This window comes from Camelus dromedarius, chromosome 4 (genome assembly GCF_036321535.1).
Source record: "Camelus dromedarius isolate mCamDro1 chromosome 4, mCamDro1.pat, whole genome shotgun sequence".
NCBI lineage: Eukaryota > Metazoa > Chordata > Mammalia > Artiodactyla > Camelidae > Camelus > Camelus dromedarius.
The window spans coordinates 91,045,786-91,061,072 of NC_087439.1; the positions used below are offsets into that span (position 1 = coordinate 91,045,786).

At 44.4% G+C, this 15,287-nt stretch overlaps 1 protein-coding gene and 3 non-coding genes across 4 annotated transcripts; all 4 read right to left on the reverse strand.

The window, feature by feature from the left end:
* Positions 1–3,230: 3,230 nt before the first annotated feature.
* On the reverse strand, positions 3,231–12,211 carry NCL (nucleolin). The gene is made up of 14 exons (XM_010985648.3): positions 12,022–12,211; positions 10,796–10,912; positions 9,196–9,679; positions 8,638–8,859; positions 8,439–8,525; positions 8,104–8,245; positions 7,393–7,517; positions 6,716–6,839; positions 6,058–6,215; positions 5,464–5,587; positions 5,144–5,277; positions 4,457–4,583; positions 3,873–4,096; positions 3,231–3,701 (listed from the first exon to the last, which is right to left on the reverse strand). The coding sequence occupies exons 1-14, from the start codon at positions 12,037–12,039 to the stop codon at positions 3,625–3,627; spliced, it is 2,163 nt and encodes a 720-aa protein (XP_010983950.1). The 5' UTR covers positions 12,040–12,211; the 3' UTR covers positions 3,231–3,624.
* LOC116153227 (small nucleolar RNA SNORA75) lies at positions 4,272–4,405 on the reverse strand. The gene has a single exon (XR_004137010.1). It is a non-coding gene; the product is annotated as a small nucleolar RNA SNORA75 (small nucleolar RNA).
* Positions 4,953–5,032, reverse strand: LOC116153233 (small nucleolar RNA SNORD20). Its single transcript, XR_004137016.1, has one exon. It is a non-coding gene; the product is annotated as a small nucleolar RNA SNORD20 (small nucleolar RNA).
* LOC116153231 (small nucleolar RNA SNORD82) lies at positions 8,326–8,395 on the reverse strand. The gene has a single exon (XR_004137014.1). It is a non-coding gene; the product is annotated as a small nucleolar RNA SNORD82 (small nucleolar RNA).
* Positions 12,212–15,287: the final 3,076 nt, after the last annotated feature.

Below are 15,287 nucleotides of genomic sequence, written 5' to 3' on the forward strand. Positions count from 1 at the left end.
TAATGGCAGGGGTAGGGGGAACACCTTCAAGGGAAAAGTTGGTTAAACATGTATCTCCCCCAGTGTCCTTTCAAGGATGTTATATGCTCCAGTTTCCATCTGGTATTGTTTGGCCTTCAACATGTTCAGAAGTTGACTTTTTATTTCACCAAGAATTTATAATTATCAATAGGAGGGTCAGTCTGTTATAAGCCACTCCATGATCACCAGAGCCAAACTCCCTAACTGTATTTTAAATGTAAATGAATCTTATCTTACGCTTTAGTGAATGAACACATGTAATTCCATCACAAATGGTGTGCTTAAGTATTTTTAAAACTTTTCAATGTAATTGATTTCACTTATAATCTTTTTTTTTTAAAATTGAGAACATTATTCTGAAGTTTTCAAAGGCTTTACCAGATTCCCAAAAGAATTCCCAAAAGTGTTTAAAACTTTCAAAATGTTAGTAACTCCTGGCCTTAAAAGATTCTCTCCCACTGCTATGGCAGCTTTCCCGGCAGTCGGGGGAAGTTTGTCCAGCATTCCTTTATTCATTACTTACTGAGTACCTATGTGTCAGAGACTGTCCATGGCCCATGGGACAGAACAGTGGACAAAACAAGTCCTTCCACTCAAAGGTTGGCAGGAATAGAAGTGCTCTTTTCGCATTTCCATGTAGGAACAGCAACAGAGGAACCCTCCAGGCCTTTCTCATTACAGGATTACCTGATGTGTGAAGCACAGCCCCTGGCTTATGTGTTAATTGGGTATAATTCTGTTGAGTCTCTAATCCCAGCATTGTTTTCTTCCCCCTTCACCCCAGTCTGCTGTCACAGAACCACCACCTAAGTTTTCTATGGTGGGGGAAGGAAGTTTCAGGGAGGAAGAAGGAATCTGGAAGGTGTTACAGGGAAGCTGGAAAATGAGGGAAGACTAACCACTTGGATTTAGAGCCTCTGGTCACTGGCATCCTTAATTAACTCAATCAATGCTGGTGTGGGGACAGAAGCCACACTGCTTGGGGGCAAACGAGTGGGAGGCAGTGTGGTCCTTCCCAAAGCTTGGCAACGGAAGGTCAAAGGGAACAGCTAGGCAGGGAGGTAAGCTCAGAGGACAGCTTTTTTTGGATGAGAAAGCTTTGGCACCTCTTAAGGCTGAGGGGAGACAAAGATTACATTACAAGGAGATAATCAGTGGGCTAATATGGATTAATGGGATGCTCAGAGATAAGAGCACAGGACAAGCATTCAAAATTTTAGTTCTTGGACCCAAATGAAAGCCACTCCTCGTGGGGATTCCACAGCACCTGTGTTGAGTGTGCTTCCTGCAGATTCCCAGGCCCTATCACTTAACCTGAGTCTGAGTTGAAGACCCACTGGCCTGAAACTAATCTTCAGGCTTCGCTAGTGACACTTCCCTGCCAGGTGTCCACATCCTTGTGGGTGCTGCCACCTGCTGGAGGAGTGACAAAAGTGGCAACTACCATTTGCAGTAGGGAGTTGCTTTTCTAAAATGGCTGCAAACCCACCCAATCCAAACCAGAAACCAGACAGGCACCAGGAAGGCCTAGGATTAAGAGGTTTGTAGTCCCTAAACCCAAGTCCCAGTGCTTCTCCACTCCCCTCACCTCCGTGTAGGGTGACCACCCTCCATCCTCATCTTCCTTCCACTGGAAATCAGTAGCCCTGGTTGGAAAAACCAGTAATAAAAGGGCTGCACTGTTCCTTTCCCTTACTGGGAAGGAAAAGGATAGCAGGAAGAACCTTTATTCTACCCTTGCTTTGCCCCACAGCAGGTTACCGAGGGGTGAGATAAAGCCCGACATACTGAGGGCACAGCATCACTAGCTGTAAAGTCAAAAACGTTAGCTGTAAAGCAGTGCGGGTCGACTTGTATCTCAGTGCAGGTCCGACTCTAGAAGCCAAAAATTCTTGCCAACTGAGCTGCTAGCAAAGTCATGTTCGAGCCTCCCCTGCACCCCACCAAACCTCCATGAGGGAACCTACCAAAACTCCACCACAGGCTCTCAAATGTAATTCAAGTACTGAATAAGCTAACTGGCTGTGTTGAGCCCAAGCTAATAGCAATTCTAATTCACATTCCTAGATACCAGTCACAGGTGGCACCCACTTGGGAGAAGACTGTGGAGACAGAGACCAATCTCACAGGCTCCTGCTTGAAAATCTAGTTTGGGACTGACTGATTTGCCACTGATACAAATTTTCAGTCAAAACTCTACTCAGCCTTGCTGTAACTGAAAAGGTAACAGACTTAACTCATTCATTGGCCCTGTTAGGCTCCAATTAATTAGAACTTTTAAATCTAGAAAATACATAGGCTGCCAAGTGTTCGTTTTAATTTTTTAGGTTTGCCTCATCACTGTCCCTCTAGTGGCTTGATTTTCCTTCCTAGCAGCACTAAACTTTCAATCTCCCATCCCCCTCCCCCTTTCCCCTTCAAAACAAGGTATTTGTCCTGGTCCATGCCCTTAGTAGTCAGAACAGACTTCTAAGTGGTACATGACATGTACAATGCTTAGATTCCCTCATCCCAATAGCAACTCATAACCAGGACAAACTAAGCTGTCTGCATCCTGCAGTTTGCCTTTTACCATACTTTAAGTTGGCACTTGTCAGTATCATCTCTGCTCTATACCCCGAGGCAACTCAATACACCATGTTAAACCCCTTGACCAAGGCCTTTCATGTGATCTTCTGTTGGGGGAGGACACCCACAGTAGTGCTTAATAAATCAGAGTACTCATCATAGTGCGAAACCAAAGGCCTTTCTTGTCAGTTTAACTTGAGGTTGTTGGGGGACTTACAAAACAATCAGGTCCATCAACTAGATTGGTAGTATCCTCCCCAGCCTCACAGTCCCAAAGCCTCCATGTGGTCCATTCATTCATAGCATGAATTCTATTCATTAGTCATTGCCAATTCCAGAACCCACACTCTATAATCAGATGCACTCTGAAGAGGCCCAACTGAAGCGCTCCTGACCCTCTGGCCTGCTTTTAAGCGGGATAAGGCCACAGTAACCTTGCAATAAACCTTTCATATGACAAAGGGCTACAGAAAGCTGATCACCTCACTAGTCATTTCACCAAAACTTATGACTTGGATACTTGAAACCAAAGCATCAAGCATTTCCATTAGGGGTGGAGCAGATCCAGAGTGGCAGAGCTGGCTGTCATGCTCCACCTTCACTGACTTTCCAGGAGACACTAGGAAGTACAAGTCTGGCACCAGAGTTTAGGACTTTTAATTTGTCCCAAAGTTGCTGAAGCAAAAATCATGATAAAACATTCTGCTTTCCTTTACACCCCCCAACGCAAAAAAAACAAACAAAAAACTTCATAGGAAAAAAATGGTTTTGTACATGGGAAAAAACAATATAAATTCAAAACTTACAGATAAGGGTTAGCTCTATCACTCATCTCTTTAAAAAGTTTATCTGAATATCCAGTCAAAACCAACAGGGTTATCTCCCGTGAAATGTTATCTATATGGATTTCCGAGTAGACCACAGGGCTGTATACTGCCTTGGAATGTCCTCAGAAGGCTCTGTCATTGGTAACAGAGTAGAAACCCCAGAGTCCTTTCTTTCAAATGGAAGAGGGAAAGACAGGGATAGAAGAAACTATTCAAACTTCGTCTTCTTTCCTTGTGGCTTGTGGTCTCCTCCTCCTCCTCTGCCTCCTCGGAAGCCTCCTCGCCCTGCAAGAAGGCAAGATGTGTCATTAAAGAGTGGCTGCAAAGCTGCCAGTTCTCCCCTCCCCAGAGGGATGAGGACTTGGAATTGATGCAGGAACCCAGGCCTTCAGGTTCCAAAGTGCATGTTCCACCTAGTGTCCAGTGTACAGTGAGGTAGCCCACCATGTTCCTTACCTCCAAAGCCTCCCCGGCCTCTGCCACCAAATCCACCTCGGCCACCTCTGCCACCACCTCGGCCTCCAAAGCCACCTCTGCCTCCTCCTCGGCCACCAAAGCCACCTTCACCCTTAGGCTTGGCCCAGTCCAAAGTAACTTTGTTTCCATCAATTTCACCATCTTCCATGGCCTCCATGGCAGCTTTGGCATCTTCCTCGCTGTTGAAGTCTATAAAACCAAACCTAAAAACACCAAATGAAATTAGCCATTATAAAACAAACATATGGAACAAGTGCCAAAGTAACTTCCTGTGTTAGATAGTGGATCCCATAGAAAGCAGCCTTGCTAATTGGACCCAATTGAAGAGTCGTTCCCTAAGGAAAGCTGAAACCGGTTTTACTGACAGCCTGAACTCTAGAATGTCTCACAAAACAGCAAAATACACCTCTGTGAAGACAGAAGGCAATAATGCTAGCCCTGTGAATTGTCTCTTCTTCTCGTGCGAATCCTGAACTGTCACCGATGGACAGAAAGGAGCTCAATGAGAAGACACTTACTTAGTCGGGAGCTCTCCACCATGCACATCCCTCCATCTTACTCACCCTTTGGAGGACCCGGTTTCCCGGTCAGTGACTATCCTTGCACGGACAGAGCCCTCAAACGACTCCTTTAATGTCTCTTCTGTGGTATCCTCAGACAGACCTTTGACAAACAGAGTTTTGGATGGCTCTGGGGAAGAAAAATAAAAATTGTACCTTTTATTTAAAGTCACAATTCATGACAACACACTGGATTTGCATGTTGCAGTCTAGTAACTGACTACTAAGAATGCGTGTCTTAGCAAAAGCTAGCCTTTCATTCTGAGTATCTGAGTAAGTAGGTAAAAGCAACTTCATCAACTAATGCTTAATTAAAGCAAAGGGCTTAGATCAACTGCCATCTCAAGTTTATGCTGATCACCAGAGAAGTTGAGAACCTGTCTTTTATAAAGAAACAGAAGCAACCCAAGCCAAGTCAGATGGCGGTCCTAAAGCAGGCAACTACAAACACCACAGGACAGTAAACCACAGGCAAACCTGCTGCTCAGAGTTGATTTAGCTGGATCAGAACTTGACTATCTAGAGGAATTTTCTTGAGATTTCATCAATTATTTCTCAGATAATCAGTCATCATATCCAGTATCATTTACTCAGCAGCAACAGAAACAAACGTTTCCTATATCTGACAAAAAAAGTTAAAGCACAGCACCAAGGACCTATCCACAACATCCTGTTACTTTATTAACTTACGGCTTCTTGCATTAGGTGATCCCCTGGGTCCTTGCAGCTCCAGCCTGATTGCTCTGCCCTCAATTTCCCTTTTATTACAAGAATTTAAAGCTTCTTTAGCATCTTCAAAGGAAGCAAATTCTATAAACGCATACCTGAGGATAAACAGTCAATACTTAGTTATCAAGCACACGGCTCCTGTGCAGTATCTGATGCCACCAAGCCTTACCCCTCAAGCAAACATTTGCTGCAACTTCTGCTAACAGCCAGGAAAACATTTTACCTCTGCAAGGCACCCTTAAAGCCTGTAACTGACAGCATAAAGTTATTAGTTACTTTACCCTTTAGATTTGCCATTTTGGCTCTGGGGCACTTTGATAAAAGTTGCCTTCTCAAATACTTCCTGAAGAGTTTCTTCTGTTGCACTGAAGGAAAGGTTGCTTAAAACCAGAGTTTTTGATTCACCTACAAATAGAGATACCAAATTAAGACTCTGAAGCAGTAGCTCAATCACAGCCATATCTTGTTCTTAATAACTTCTGTGCTTGTAAGAGTTAACACTCCAATGCTGATGCAGGTAGAATCCTACTTGTTACTCAACATATCAAGTACCTATTATGTACTGTTACATCCTGCTTCCTTCCATCCTTATTGTTCAGACTACAGCTCTATGTCTTCCTACAACAATATTCTGATTTAAAAATGCAAACCATCTAAGTCATTTACAGTATAAAACATATATACAAAGGAAACTAGATCTATGTTCTAATGCAAAGATTTCATACAGCTCTCATTCAAGACATTCAATTACAAATACATGTATAACTTAATGTCCATCTTCATCCAATTAATCAGTCAATTTTATAAAACACAAAGATGCAAAGGATTTCCCTCCATCAGTTAAAGAACCCTGTAGGAAGCCTATAAATTCTTACCACTCCAAGTGCTATTCTTTCCACCTCTAGGGTCTTGACCTTGACCTTTCTCTCCAGTATAGTACAGGGAAATGGATCGTCCATCTATCTCTGTTCCCTGCTTTTCTTCCAAGGTTTTCTCTGCATCGGCTTCTGTCTTAAATTCAATAAAAGCAATCCTACAGTAGGGAAATAAATGTTAAGAACTTGTCTGATTTTTAAAACCGTATTAGTTCTCTAACACAAACGTTTTAATCTCAGCAACATGACCTTGTTTCAGGTGAGTACAATAAAAACGTCTCATTTTACGCTAATTGAAATGTTCAAGGTTCACTTCTCAATTGAAACTTTCCGCCCACTACACAGAATTCACCAAATATGTCTAGAAAACGTGTTCGTTCATGTTAAGTCCACCTCACTGCAATAATTACAATTACTTTCAAAGCATTTATTGGAGGTTAGGTGCATTTGTAGTGCTTTATATGTAAGCTCATCTTATAAAATCAGCCTGAATGAAGTACACTGTCACCACTGTACAGATGGGAAAGTGAGGCATGGATTATAGATAAATTTGCCCAAAATCACACACATGAAAGTTTAATCAACATTTCTTTTATAAATCAGTGAAGTACATTAATTTTAATAAAATTCTTAACATTCGAATAGATATAAAACATACCCTTTACTCTTTCCATCCTTGCTGATTAATCTGATCTCCACAGCATCTTCAAACACTTCTTTTAATTCATCCTGAGTAACTTTATAAGGCAGATTTTTAGCCAAAAGTGTTCTCGCATCTCGATCTAGATAAAAACACAAAAATGAACCAGATGGCTTTAAAGACCCTTCCTTCCCTGAAGATTACCAAAGACTGACCAACATACAAGTTCTATTTAAGTAATTTTGAGATTCCGCACTGTACAAGGCATTCTGCTACTATACAGATACAGCAGTGGTTTTGCCACACAAGCAAACTATGTCCCGAATACTTAGAACAGAGCTCAGTATTATATAGCATGTAGAGTAGGTATTCAGTATTTTTCAATTAAAAAGATCATGAACACACACTTGAAATATGACAAGTGTATAGAGCAGGGTAAAAGATACAAATGGAGTAGTTAGGGATCTCTATTAATTCAGATGCATCTAACCAATTATTTTTTGATTAAGCCCAATAAGCAGTGCCAAGTACTCTTGTAAACATTTAACACTAACTCATTTAACCCTCCTCACAATATCATGAGGCAGACAAGGGAAAAACATTAAACTATTTATTCTGGCCAACCAGTCTACATTAGATACACAGCCATTAACAAGTTACCTATCAGTGTCACAATTACCTAAAGTCTTACCTACCCTTCTTACTGTCTTTTCCCTTTGGTTTTTCTAGTTTAATTTCATTGCCAAAGACTTTTAAACCAGTGAGTTCCAAGGCTTTTTCCAGGTCTTCAGCAGACTCAAAATCCACATAGCCAAACTTCCTTTAAGGTAAAGAGGACAAAAAAAAAAAATTACAAGTGGGAGAAAAAACACCGAACAAGAGCCAAATGACATAAATTCTGGGCAAGCACTAAAGTGATGGTGCAAACAAAGATTAAGTTAAAAAGCACCTATACTATTAATAAAATTAAGTCAGATTCTGTAAGCTGGGGCTACAGAGCAGGGTCTAAGTACCAAGACTTAATGCAATTTCACCTGAGATCTTTATTAGCTACACTGCTCAAGAAACCATTTAAGCACCAAGACAGGAGAATTCTGTCTGGTTAAAAGCATTCACCATTATAGCTACTCAAGTCTAATACATATTTCTAAGCATCAAGTCTCATAATTTATTAGAAATTAATTTGTGCTACATCAAAGGTTAAGGGAGAGTATGGTCATTTTAATTTGGGGGTTTTACAATCTGATAATCCAATGACTTAATTCATTAATGTCCAATCTTTCAAGACTTTTACATATTCACATTTAAGAGTAGTGGGCTAAGGCCCTAAAAGGGGAGGGGTAAAGGCATTAGCAGACCCTTGAGCACAGGCAGGAAGTACTAAGACATAACTCTCCTGTACTTACCTAGACACACCAATTCTGACATCGACAACAGCAAGATCATTTTTAGCAAAAAGGTCACTGATACCCGTTTTTAATTCAGGAGCAGATTTGCTGAAATTCAGGTTTCCAACAAAGAGATTAAAAGCTGTGGTTGGTTCTGTGCCTATACAAAAATTGCCTCAAATTAGTCTATTTGTAAAGTAGGACATGAACTTAATTTTCAATGTAAAATTTCTGCGCGCAGCACATCAGCACATTGCAATGTAACATCAGGGTTCAGTATTAAGTCCCTGTGTTGTTCATCATTTGTGCTATTTATTAGGTGGCGTTCCCCACTCCCCAGTTCTGCAGGTTACCTTCCACTTTCTGCTTCTTGGCTTCAGGAGCTGCTTTCTGTTTGGCCATTTCTTTCTTTCGTTTTCCAGGTGCTTCTTTGACAGGCTCTAGACAAGATTTCAAACAATCTATGTCATCCACAAGTAGCCACACATATATTCAAATTATCTCCTTTAAACAAAACCAGTGTCCATGTACTTCAGAATCTAAGTTGATTACCTTCCTCCTCTTCCTCCTCCTCCTCCTCCTCATCGTCCTCCTCCTCCTCCTCATCGTCATCCTCATCATCCTCCTCGTCGTCATCCTCTTCATCCTCCTCGTCCTCATCGTCATCCTCTTCATCTTCATCCTCAGCAGCACTCTTGGCCTTCACAGGAACAGCTTTTGCTGGAGCTTTCTTTCCTTTGGGTGGTGCAGTCTCCATAGCTTCTTCTTCAGAATCTGAAAGAGAGACCACCTAGTCAAAAACTCAGAATCATCCCAGTTCTAGGAAAACATAAAGGAAAATAAACGTAATCCTATCCATGCCTCTGTGCTTGGTAGCTATGTCAAGAACCAACAGATCACTTGGAAGTAGAATCCTACATTATGAAAAACACAGGAGCATTTTACCCCAGGTCCCATTCTAGTGCCCCACAACTAGCCCAGAGAATCCCTAGGATGATTCTTGCCTAACCCCCAGGATGTCAGCAGGAGCACGCAGCACTACTTCCCAAACCCCAGTCCTAATGTACCATGCAAACAGCAGCCCCAAAACTACCAACACAAATGCCTTACCCTCTTCATCCTCATCATCATCCTCATCATCGTCTTCATCATCATCTTCATCCTCATCATCCTCATCATCTGAGGCAGGAGCAGCAGCAGCAGCTTTCATCACTGCTGGCTCAAATTCATCTTCATCCTCATCTTCGTCATCCTCATCCTCCTCTTCACTGTCGTCATCATCTTCCTCATCACTCTCTTCCTTTTTGGCATTTTTACCATTCTTTGCTCCCTTGGCTGGGGCGGCTGCTCCCTTCTTACCAGGGGTTGCTACCAACGCTTTGCCTGGTGTGGCTCCCTTCTTGCCAGGTGTCGCTACTGCTTTGGCAGGTGGTGTAACTGTCTTCTTAGCTGCCGTAGCCGCTGCCTTTTTGCCAGGGGTAACAACTGCTTTCTTTGCCGGTGTGGCAACTGCAACCTTTTTTGTTGGGGAAACCATGACCTTCTTTGCTGGAGTTATGGTAGCCTTTTTGCCTTTCTTCTGAGGAATAATGACCTTGAGAATAATTAAAAACAAACATAAGCCTGTTTCTAAACTCAAAGAGAGCCCTGGTCCCATAAATCAATGCTAAATTCTGGCACTGCCTCTAGCTCAAGACTCCATGCATTGGATGATAGCATGTTAAACTGCAGGGTCATGTAATGTGTCCTTCTGTATGCTTGAGGTCACTGTCCTCATCTTCAGGTCATAGCTAAGCACAATGAACTCTTAACACTTAAAATATCTCTGAGCCAGACCTCTAAATTTCTGCACCTCATACTTTTTAATCACTTCAGTGTTGAAGCAGCACACCTTAACACAGACTCGAAAAACAAACCTCCTAGATTCCCCGTGTCACTGCATGGTCTTAGGCAGTTTTAAAACTTAATTTTAAGCTTTAATATTTTTCTTATCTGAAACTAACGCTTTAATCTTACACATTGCTTTTAAGGATTACAAGTTGACAGAAGTAATTAAAAGCCTTACACACAGAAAACAACCACCGGTCAAGCTTACAGTCAATCCTCGAAAAATTAATACAAATCAAAGAGTAAGCACGTAAGTTTGATTAAAAAAACCATTTACCTACAATTAAGTCACATTCAAAACCACTTTTTTAAAACTACGGGTTCTATTAGGTTATGTATGTGGAAATAAAATCTTTATTAAACTCTAAATAAGAAATATGAACAAATATAGCGTTTAGCTGTCTTTACAGCATTCTACAGTATCCAAAAGTGCTAAACAAGGTCAATGGTTAACACAAAGTAGCAACTCTCAATCCATACATTACAGCCATGCATATTACCAAGCTCAAATAGGCTAATATAGAAACCAATTAATCATTTGTATTCCACGCTGAAACTGAAATACTAATGATTTACTGCACTATATCACACCAAGCTCTGCAGAGGGCACATGAAAAACCTCCACACCTTTTATCCCAAATTCATTCAAATACTTACCCTTAAGGTATCCTGACAGGTCAATAAAAAGTTTGTGAAACACTACAGCAGGTTATATCTGCATGTAATCCTACTTTTGCCAGTATTTTCAGACACTCAGTACCACCTGCTTTAACCGTCCATTTTGTAGTTTAACACAATCCCGCATTGAACTGTATACAATTACCTCTTCCCCACTGCTATCATCATCTTCATCTTCTGACATCTCCTCGTCTTCGCTATCTTCTTCTACCTCCTTTGGGGGAGGAGCCATTTTCTTGGAGTCACCTTGATTTTTACCAGCCTAAAATAGACACAATGATAAGCACACTACACTTCCCACATTGCAGGCCATTCATATTTTGCCATCATTCTTCATAGTAAAACGGCAGTCATCTCCCTAAGAGCCCACTTTTCATACTGGTAAATACAATTAACATAAAAACTATTCTTGGTATCAGTGTTAACACTGGTCGAGTCTCAACTTCCCACATATTTCCTGTAAAATTCTACCAAAAAAAAAAAAAAAAAACCTTAGGATAAAAAGGCAACTTCAAGGAAACGATCTCCTTCCTGCTGCCTTCGTTAAGCACACCTGTTTTAAAAACTACTTCCAGCCAGAATTGATCCGTGCATCAGGGCACAATATTTCAATACAGTCTATAATTGGACAACTTTGATGGCCAATAATCCACAGACCTTCACCAGGGGCAAACTACCTTAAATAAGCCTTTGGCGGTAAACTGTGGCACCTAACTCGACCACCCTCGTCTAAATTTGAATAAAGGCAACCTTTAAAAAAAATTCAAATTTCAATCTTTGGTTTTCCATCGCATTTTCTTTTGCCAGGGTATTAACCCCGCCCCTTTCGGCCGCGGCAGGGCCACGTGGGGGCACCTCGCAGGCCACCATGTGCGCGCAGCCCGGCGCAGAACGCACGCGGCAAGGCCTCCTTCCGGAACCCACCGCCCGCCCGCCCGCCCGCCAGCAGCGGAGATACCGCTGGCCGCCTCTCCGCCCCAGGGCCGCGTCCCCTCGGTGAGCGCAGGGACACACACGGCGCAGCCCACGTGGCGGGCCGCGCGCGGGGGCACGTGAGTCAGGAGGCGGGGCCCCGCTCTGGCCCGTCGCAAGAGTTTGGCCTCATCCCTCCACTCCGAGGCCCAGCACCCCCGCCCCGCGCTTAACCTCGAAGGCCATCCACCACTCGCGGCACCTGCCGAAGCTCTTCACCTCCCCACCACGCAGCCAAAAGCCGCGAGACCTCCCAGCTAATCGCGCGAGACTTCCGGCAGCATGGCGCCCTCGAACGCGCCCGGGACGGCGCGCGGGCCCTCCTCCTGGCGGCGCCGCGCGCGCGCTCCTCGGAAAACAGGCCTCGATATCTGTGCTCGCGCGGGCAAGGCCTCTTACCTTTGCGAGCTTTACCATGATGGAGGTTTATGACAGCGGAGTGTATAGCGAGCGAGTGGCGCAGATGAGCCCAAAGGAACCCAAGCAACGTCGATGGCGGCCGCTGGTACTGAAGATCCCAGAGCGCGTACGCTTAGCTGCCAGCTAGAGCTCGGGACTGAGGCGAAAGACTGAGCCTGCCCAGTAATCGCCTCTGGAAAGGAGATGACGACGCCCTCGTGACCCCGCGTCGACCAACCAGAGTTCGCGCCTATCCCATTAGCCAATCGCAAGCCTCTACCCGAGAACGGCGCGGGGCGGGGCGCGGGCGGGAGTGGGCGGGTGGAGGAGGCCAGAGAAGGGGGAGGAGATTCGTGGTGGCGCCCTGGGGGCGGGACTCGCTTTGTGCAAGGCCGGCGCTGATTGGGCGGTGGGCGCGCGGTTCCTTGAGTACCCATCCGTGGCCTGCGCTTGCGGCGCCTGCGCCGTGAGATGGACGTTTTTGGCGCCGCGTGTACCCGAATTTGGGGCCGGTGGGTGCAGATGGGCTCTGGTTCTTGAATGTTTCCTGGTCCTGTCGACTCGGGAGGCCTCTCGCGCGGCCCCGGTCTGCACTCCACGCTGAGCCTTCTGAAGGCAGTGCAGATAAGATTTTGCCCCGTTTCCCCTCAGATGAACCCGAGACCTCCGGAAATTCAGGGTCCACTCGCCTTAAGGACCCCTCTTAGTCCGCCCGCTAGTGAACCAGGGTCCAGAAAGTCCCCTTGTCTGCTGGTGACTCCCCTCCGGGCCACGTGCTTGAAGCTTCCTCCTGAGAGCTGCTGATAGAGACAGTCGCTTGTGTTTCTGAGGTTTACTGTGAGCACTACAGAAACAATATTTAATCTAAAGAAACTTCGTACACTAGAAATTTTTTCCAATGGGGAACACCCCTGGCAGTCACAGGATACTATATAACTGTGGGGTGGGGAGGGGAACTTGGTCAGACCAACCACAGAGCCTGGCCTTTGACCACTCAGAAGTTCCCTCTTTGTTACAACAGGACTAAAGCACCTACTAAAAAATGGTGGCTGCTAAGTCAGTGTCACCAGATGGCCCAGGAGTCAGTCAAAAAGAGTCAAAGGAAGGGTCCCTGGATGGCAGAGGCACAGAAGATTGTCTTTGCTTTGTGCTTTTACCAATTATTCAGACGGGTCACTGTGGCAAAACTTAACTGGTGTCAAACTTAAGCAGAACGCTTTATTCAGTTTAGACCCTGCCCAGGAAGGATGGTTAGTTACATCCTGGGCATCTGGTACCAACTCTTAAAACTACAAAGCCAGAATACCTTCAACAATAACGATATTTCCCCAACTGAACTAATGTTCAGAATCACCTCTGGAGATTCTAATTACAGAGATCTGGGATGGGGCCCAGGATTTTGTATTTTAACAAGGGCCCGAGGGGATTCTTGTGAGCAATCAAGTTACTTTGCAATTCTTAGTAGAACACTCCTGGGACTGAGTGAATAGGAAACTCACAGCTACCCACTGGGGCTCTCTGATCAGGAAGGAGGCTGAGGCCAGTTCTATGGTCTGCACCCTGCTTTCTGTTGATCTGTGGAGAGCACTCTGAGCGAGGTTCTCATTTTGAACTCTGGGATGGGGACCAAGGGGACATTTACTGGGTGATGGGGGACACAGGAAGAACAGCATAAGCCAAGGCATAGTGGAATAAGACTCGCGTGTTTGCAAGCAGTTTGGCACGAAGCAAGCTTAGGGCACTCGTGGAAAGAGGCTGGAGAAATGAGCAGTGGGCGTGACCAGGTGACAGGGATGCGTTATAGAAATATTGGCATGACTGGCTGCTCAGTTCAGAACTCGGTTTATATCACCTGTTGAGAGGCCTTCCCCAACCCTCCAGTGAAAGGTGCCACCAGAGACTCCTTACCACAGCACCCTGATTTAGTCCTTGCAGGTAATTCCCACTACCTGGCATTTTTCTTGGCTATTTATTTTCTGTTTGCTCTTTCCCTAGCCATGAGAACACAGACCTTCTTTTCTGCTTTATTCCTCCCTTAAGCATTGCCTGACACAAGTAGTGCTAAAAATTATTTGTTGAATGAAGGAGCAATGAAGAGAGCCAGTGTAGCTTAGTGTTCAAGTGCCTTGCTTTGGACTCAGTCTGGGATAGAAAAATAGTAATACCTAATACTTACCTAATGCTTATGAAGTTCCAAGCACCATTCCAGTTCTTTATATATTAATTCATTTACTCTTAAAAAAAGTTATCACTGTTTTACAGAAACTGGGGCATAGAGAGATAAATTAACTTGTCCAGGGTCACAGAGCTAGGAACTAGGATTTAAATTGAGACCCTGCTCTGTCATCCCAGTTTCTTTATTGATAAAATGGGGATAACAGTACCTGCCTCTTGGGTTGTTAGGAGTATTGAGATGCATAATAAGCCCTCAATTAATATAAGCTATTGTTGGTGACTTGAATAGAGAGGGACAAAGGGTCATTTATTTCCATTATCTGTTGGGTGTCTGTATGTTAAGTGGAATGACACCAGCTGGGCTGCAGGTTTGGGAGGGGAGCTCCTGAGTTCAGTGTTGGACGTGTTGAATGCATGAGGAATACCCGTCGCTTTAGACAGTTGGCAGAGGTGGTCGCATGGCTGCAGACAAAGATGGTATGAGGGACCAGCCTAGAAGAGCAGCCAGAATGAGGAGAGGATAAGGCTGGGCAGACCCAGGCCCAATGGCAGGAAACATCTAGGGTGGAAGAAGGCCCAGAGGCAGAAGCAGAGCTTAGAAAAGAGGAGTTTTGGAAGCCAAGGGAAGAAAAGATTTCAAGAAAAAGGGAAAAAAAGAACAATGTCCAATGCCTGTCCCTTGGATTTGGTATTAAGGGTGTTGGAGATTTGGGCCGTTACGATGGGGTAGAAGCTGCAATGCTGTGGATGGAGAAGGCAGTGCTAAGTGTAGGGCCCTTGTAGGAGGGGATCCTGGGAGAGGGAGTGGTCACAGCTCAAGGAGGAAGAAGAACATTCTTATAGCCTACGAAAAGGAGCCAGTACAGGGAGAGTTGGAAGCTTAGAAGAGAAATGAGAGGACAAGATTAAGTGAGGTTTCTTAAATGAAGGTGCTATCCCTTGGTCCAGAACCATTTGAGACTAAAGGTAAGTGTACCTGTATAACTAACAGTAAGAGTAAGCCAGAATGTAGGCTCTGGGGGCCAGAGCTTACTGCCAGGCTGGCTCAGTGCCTCTTAAGTGCCCAGACAGTGCCTGGTGCATAAAAAGTG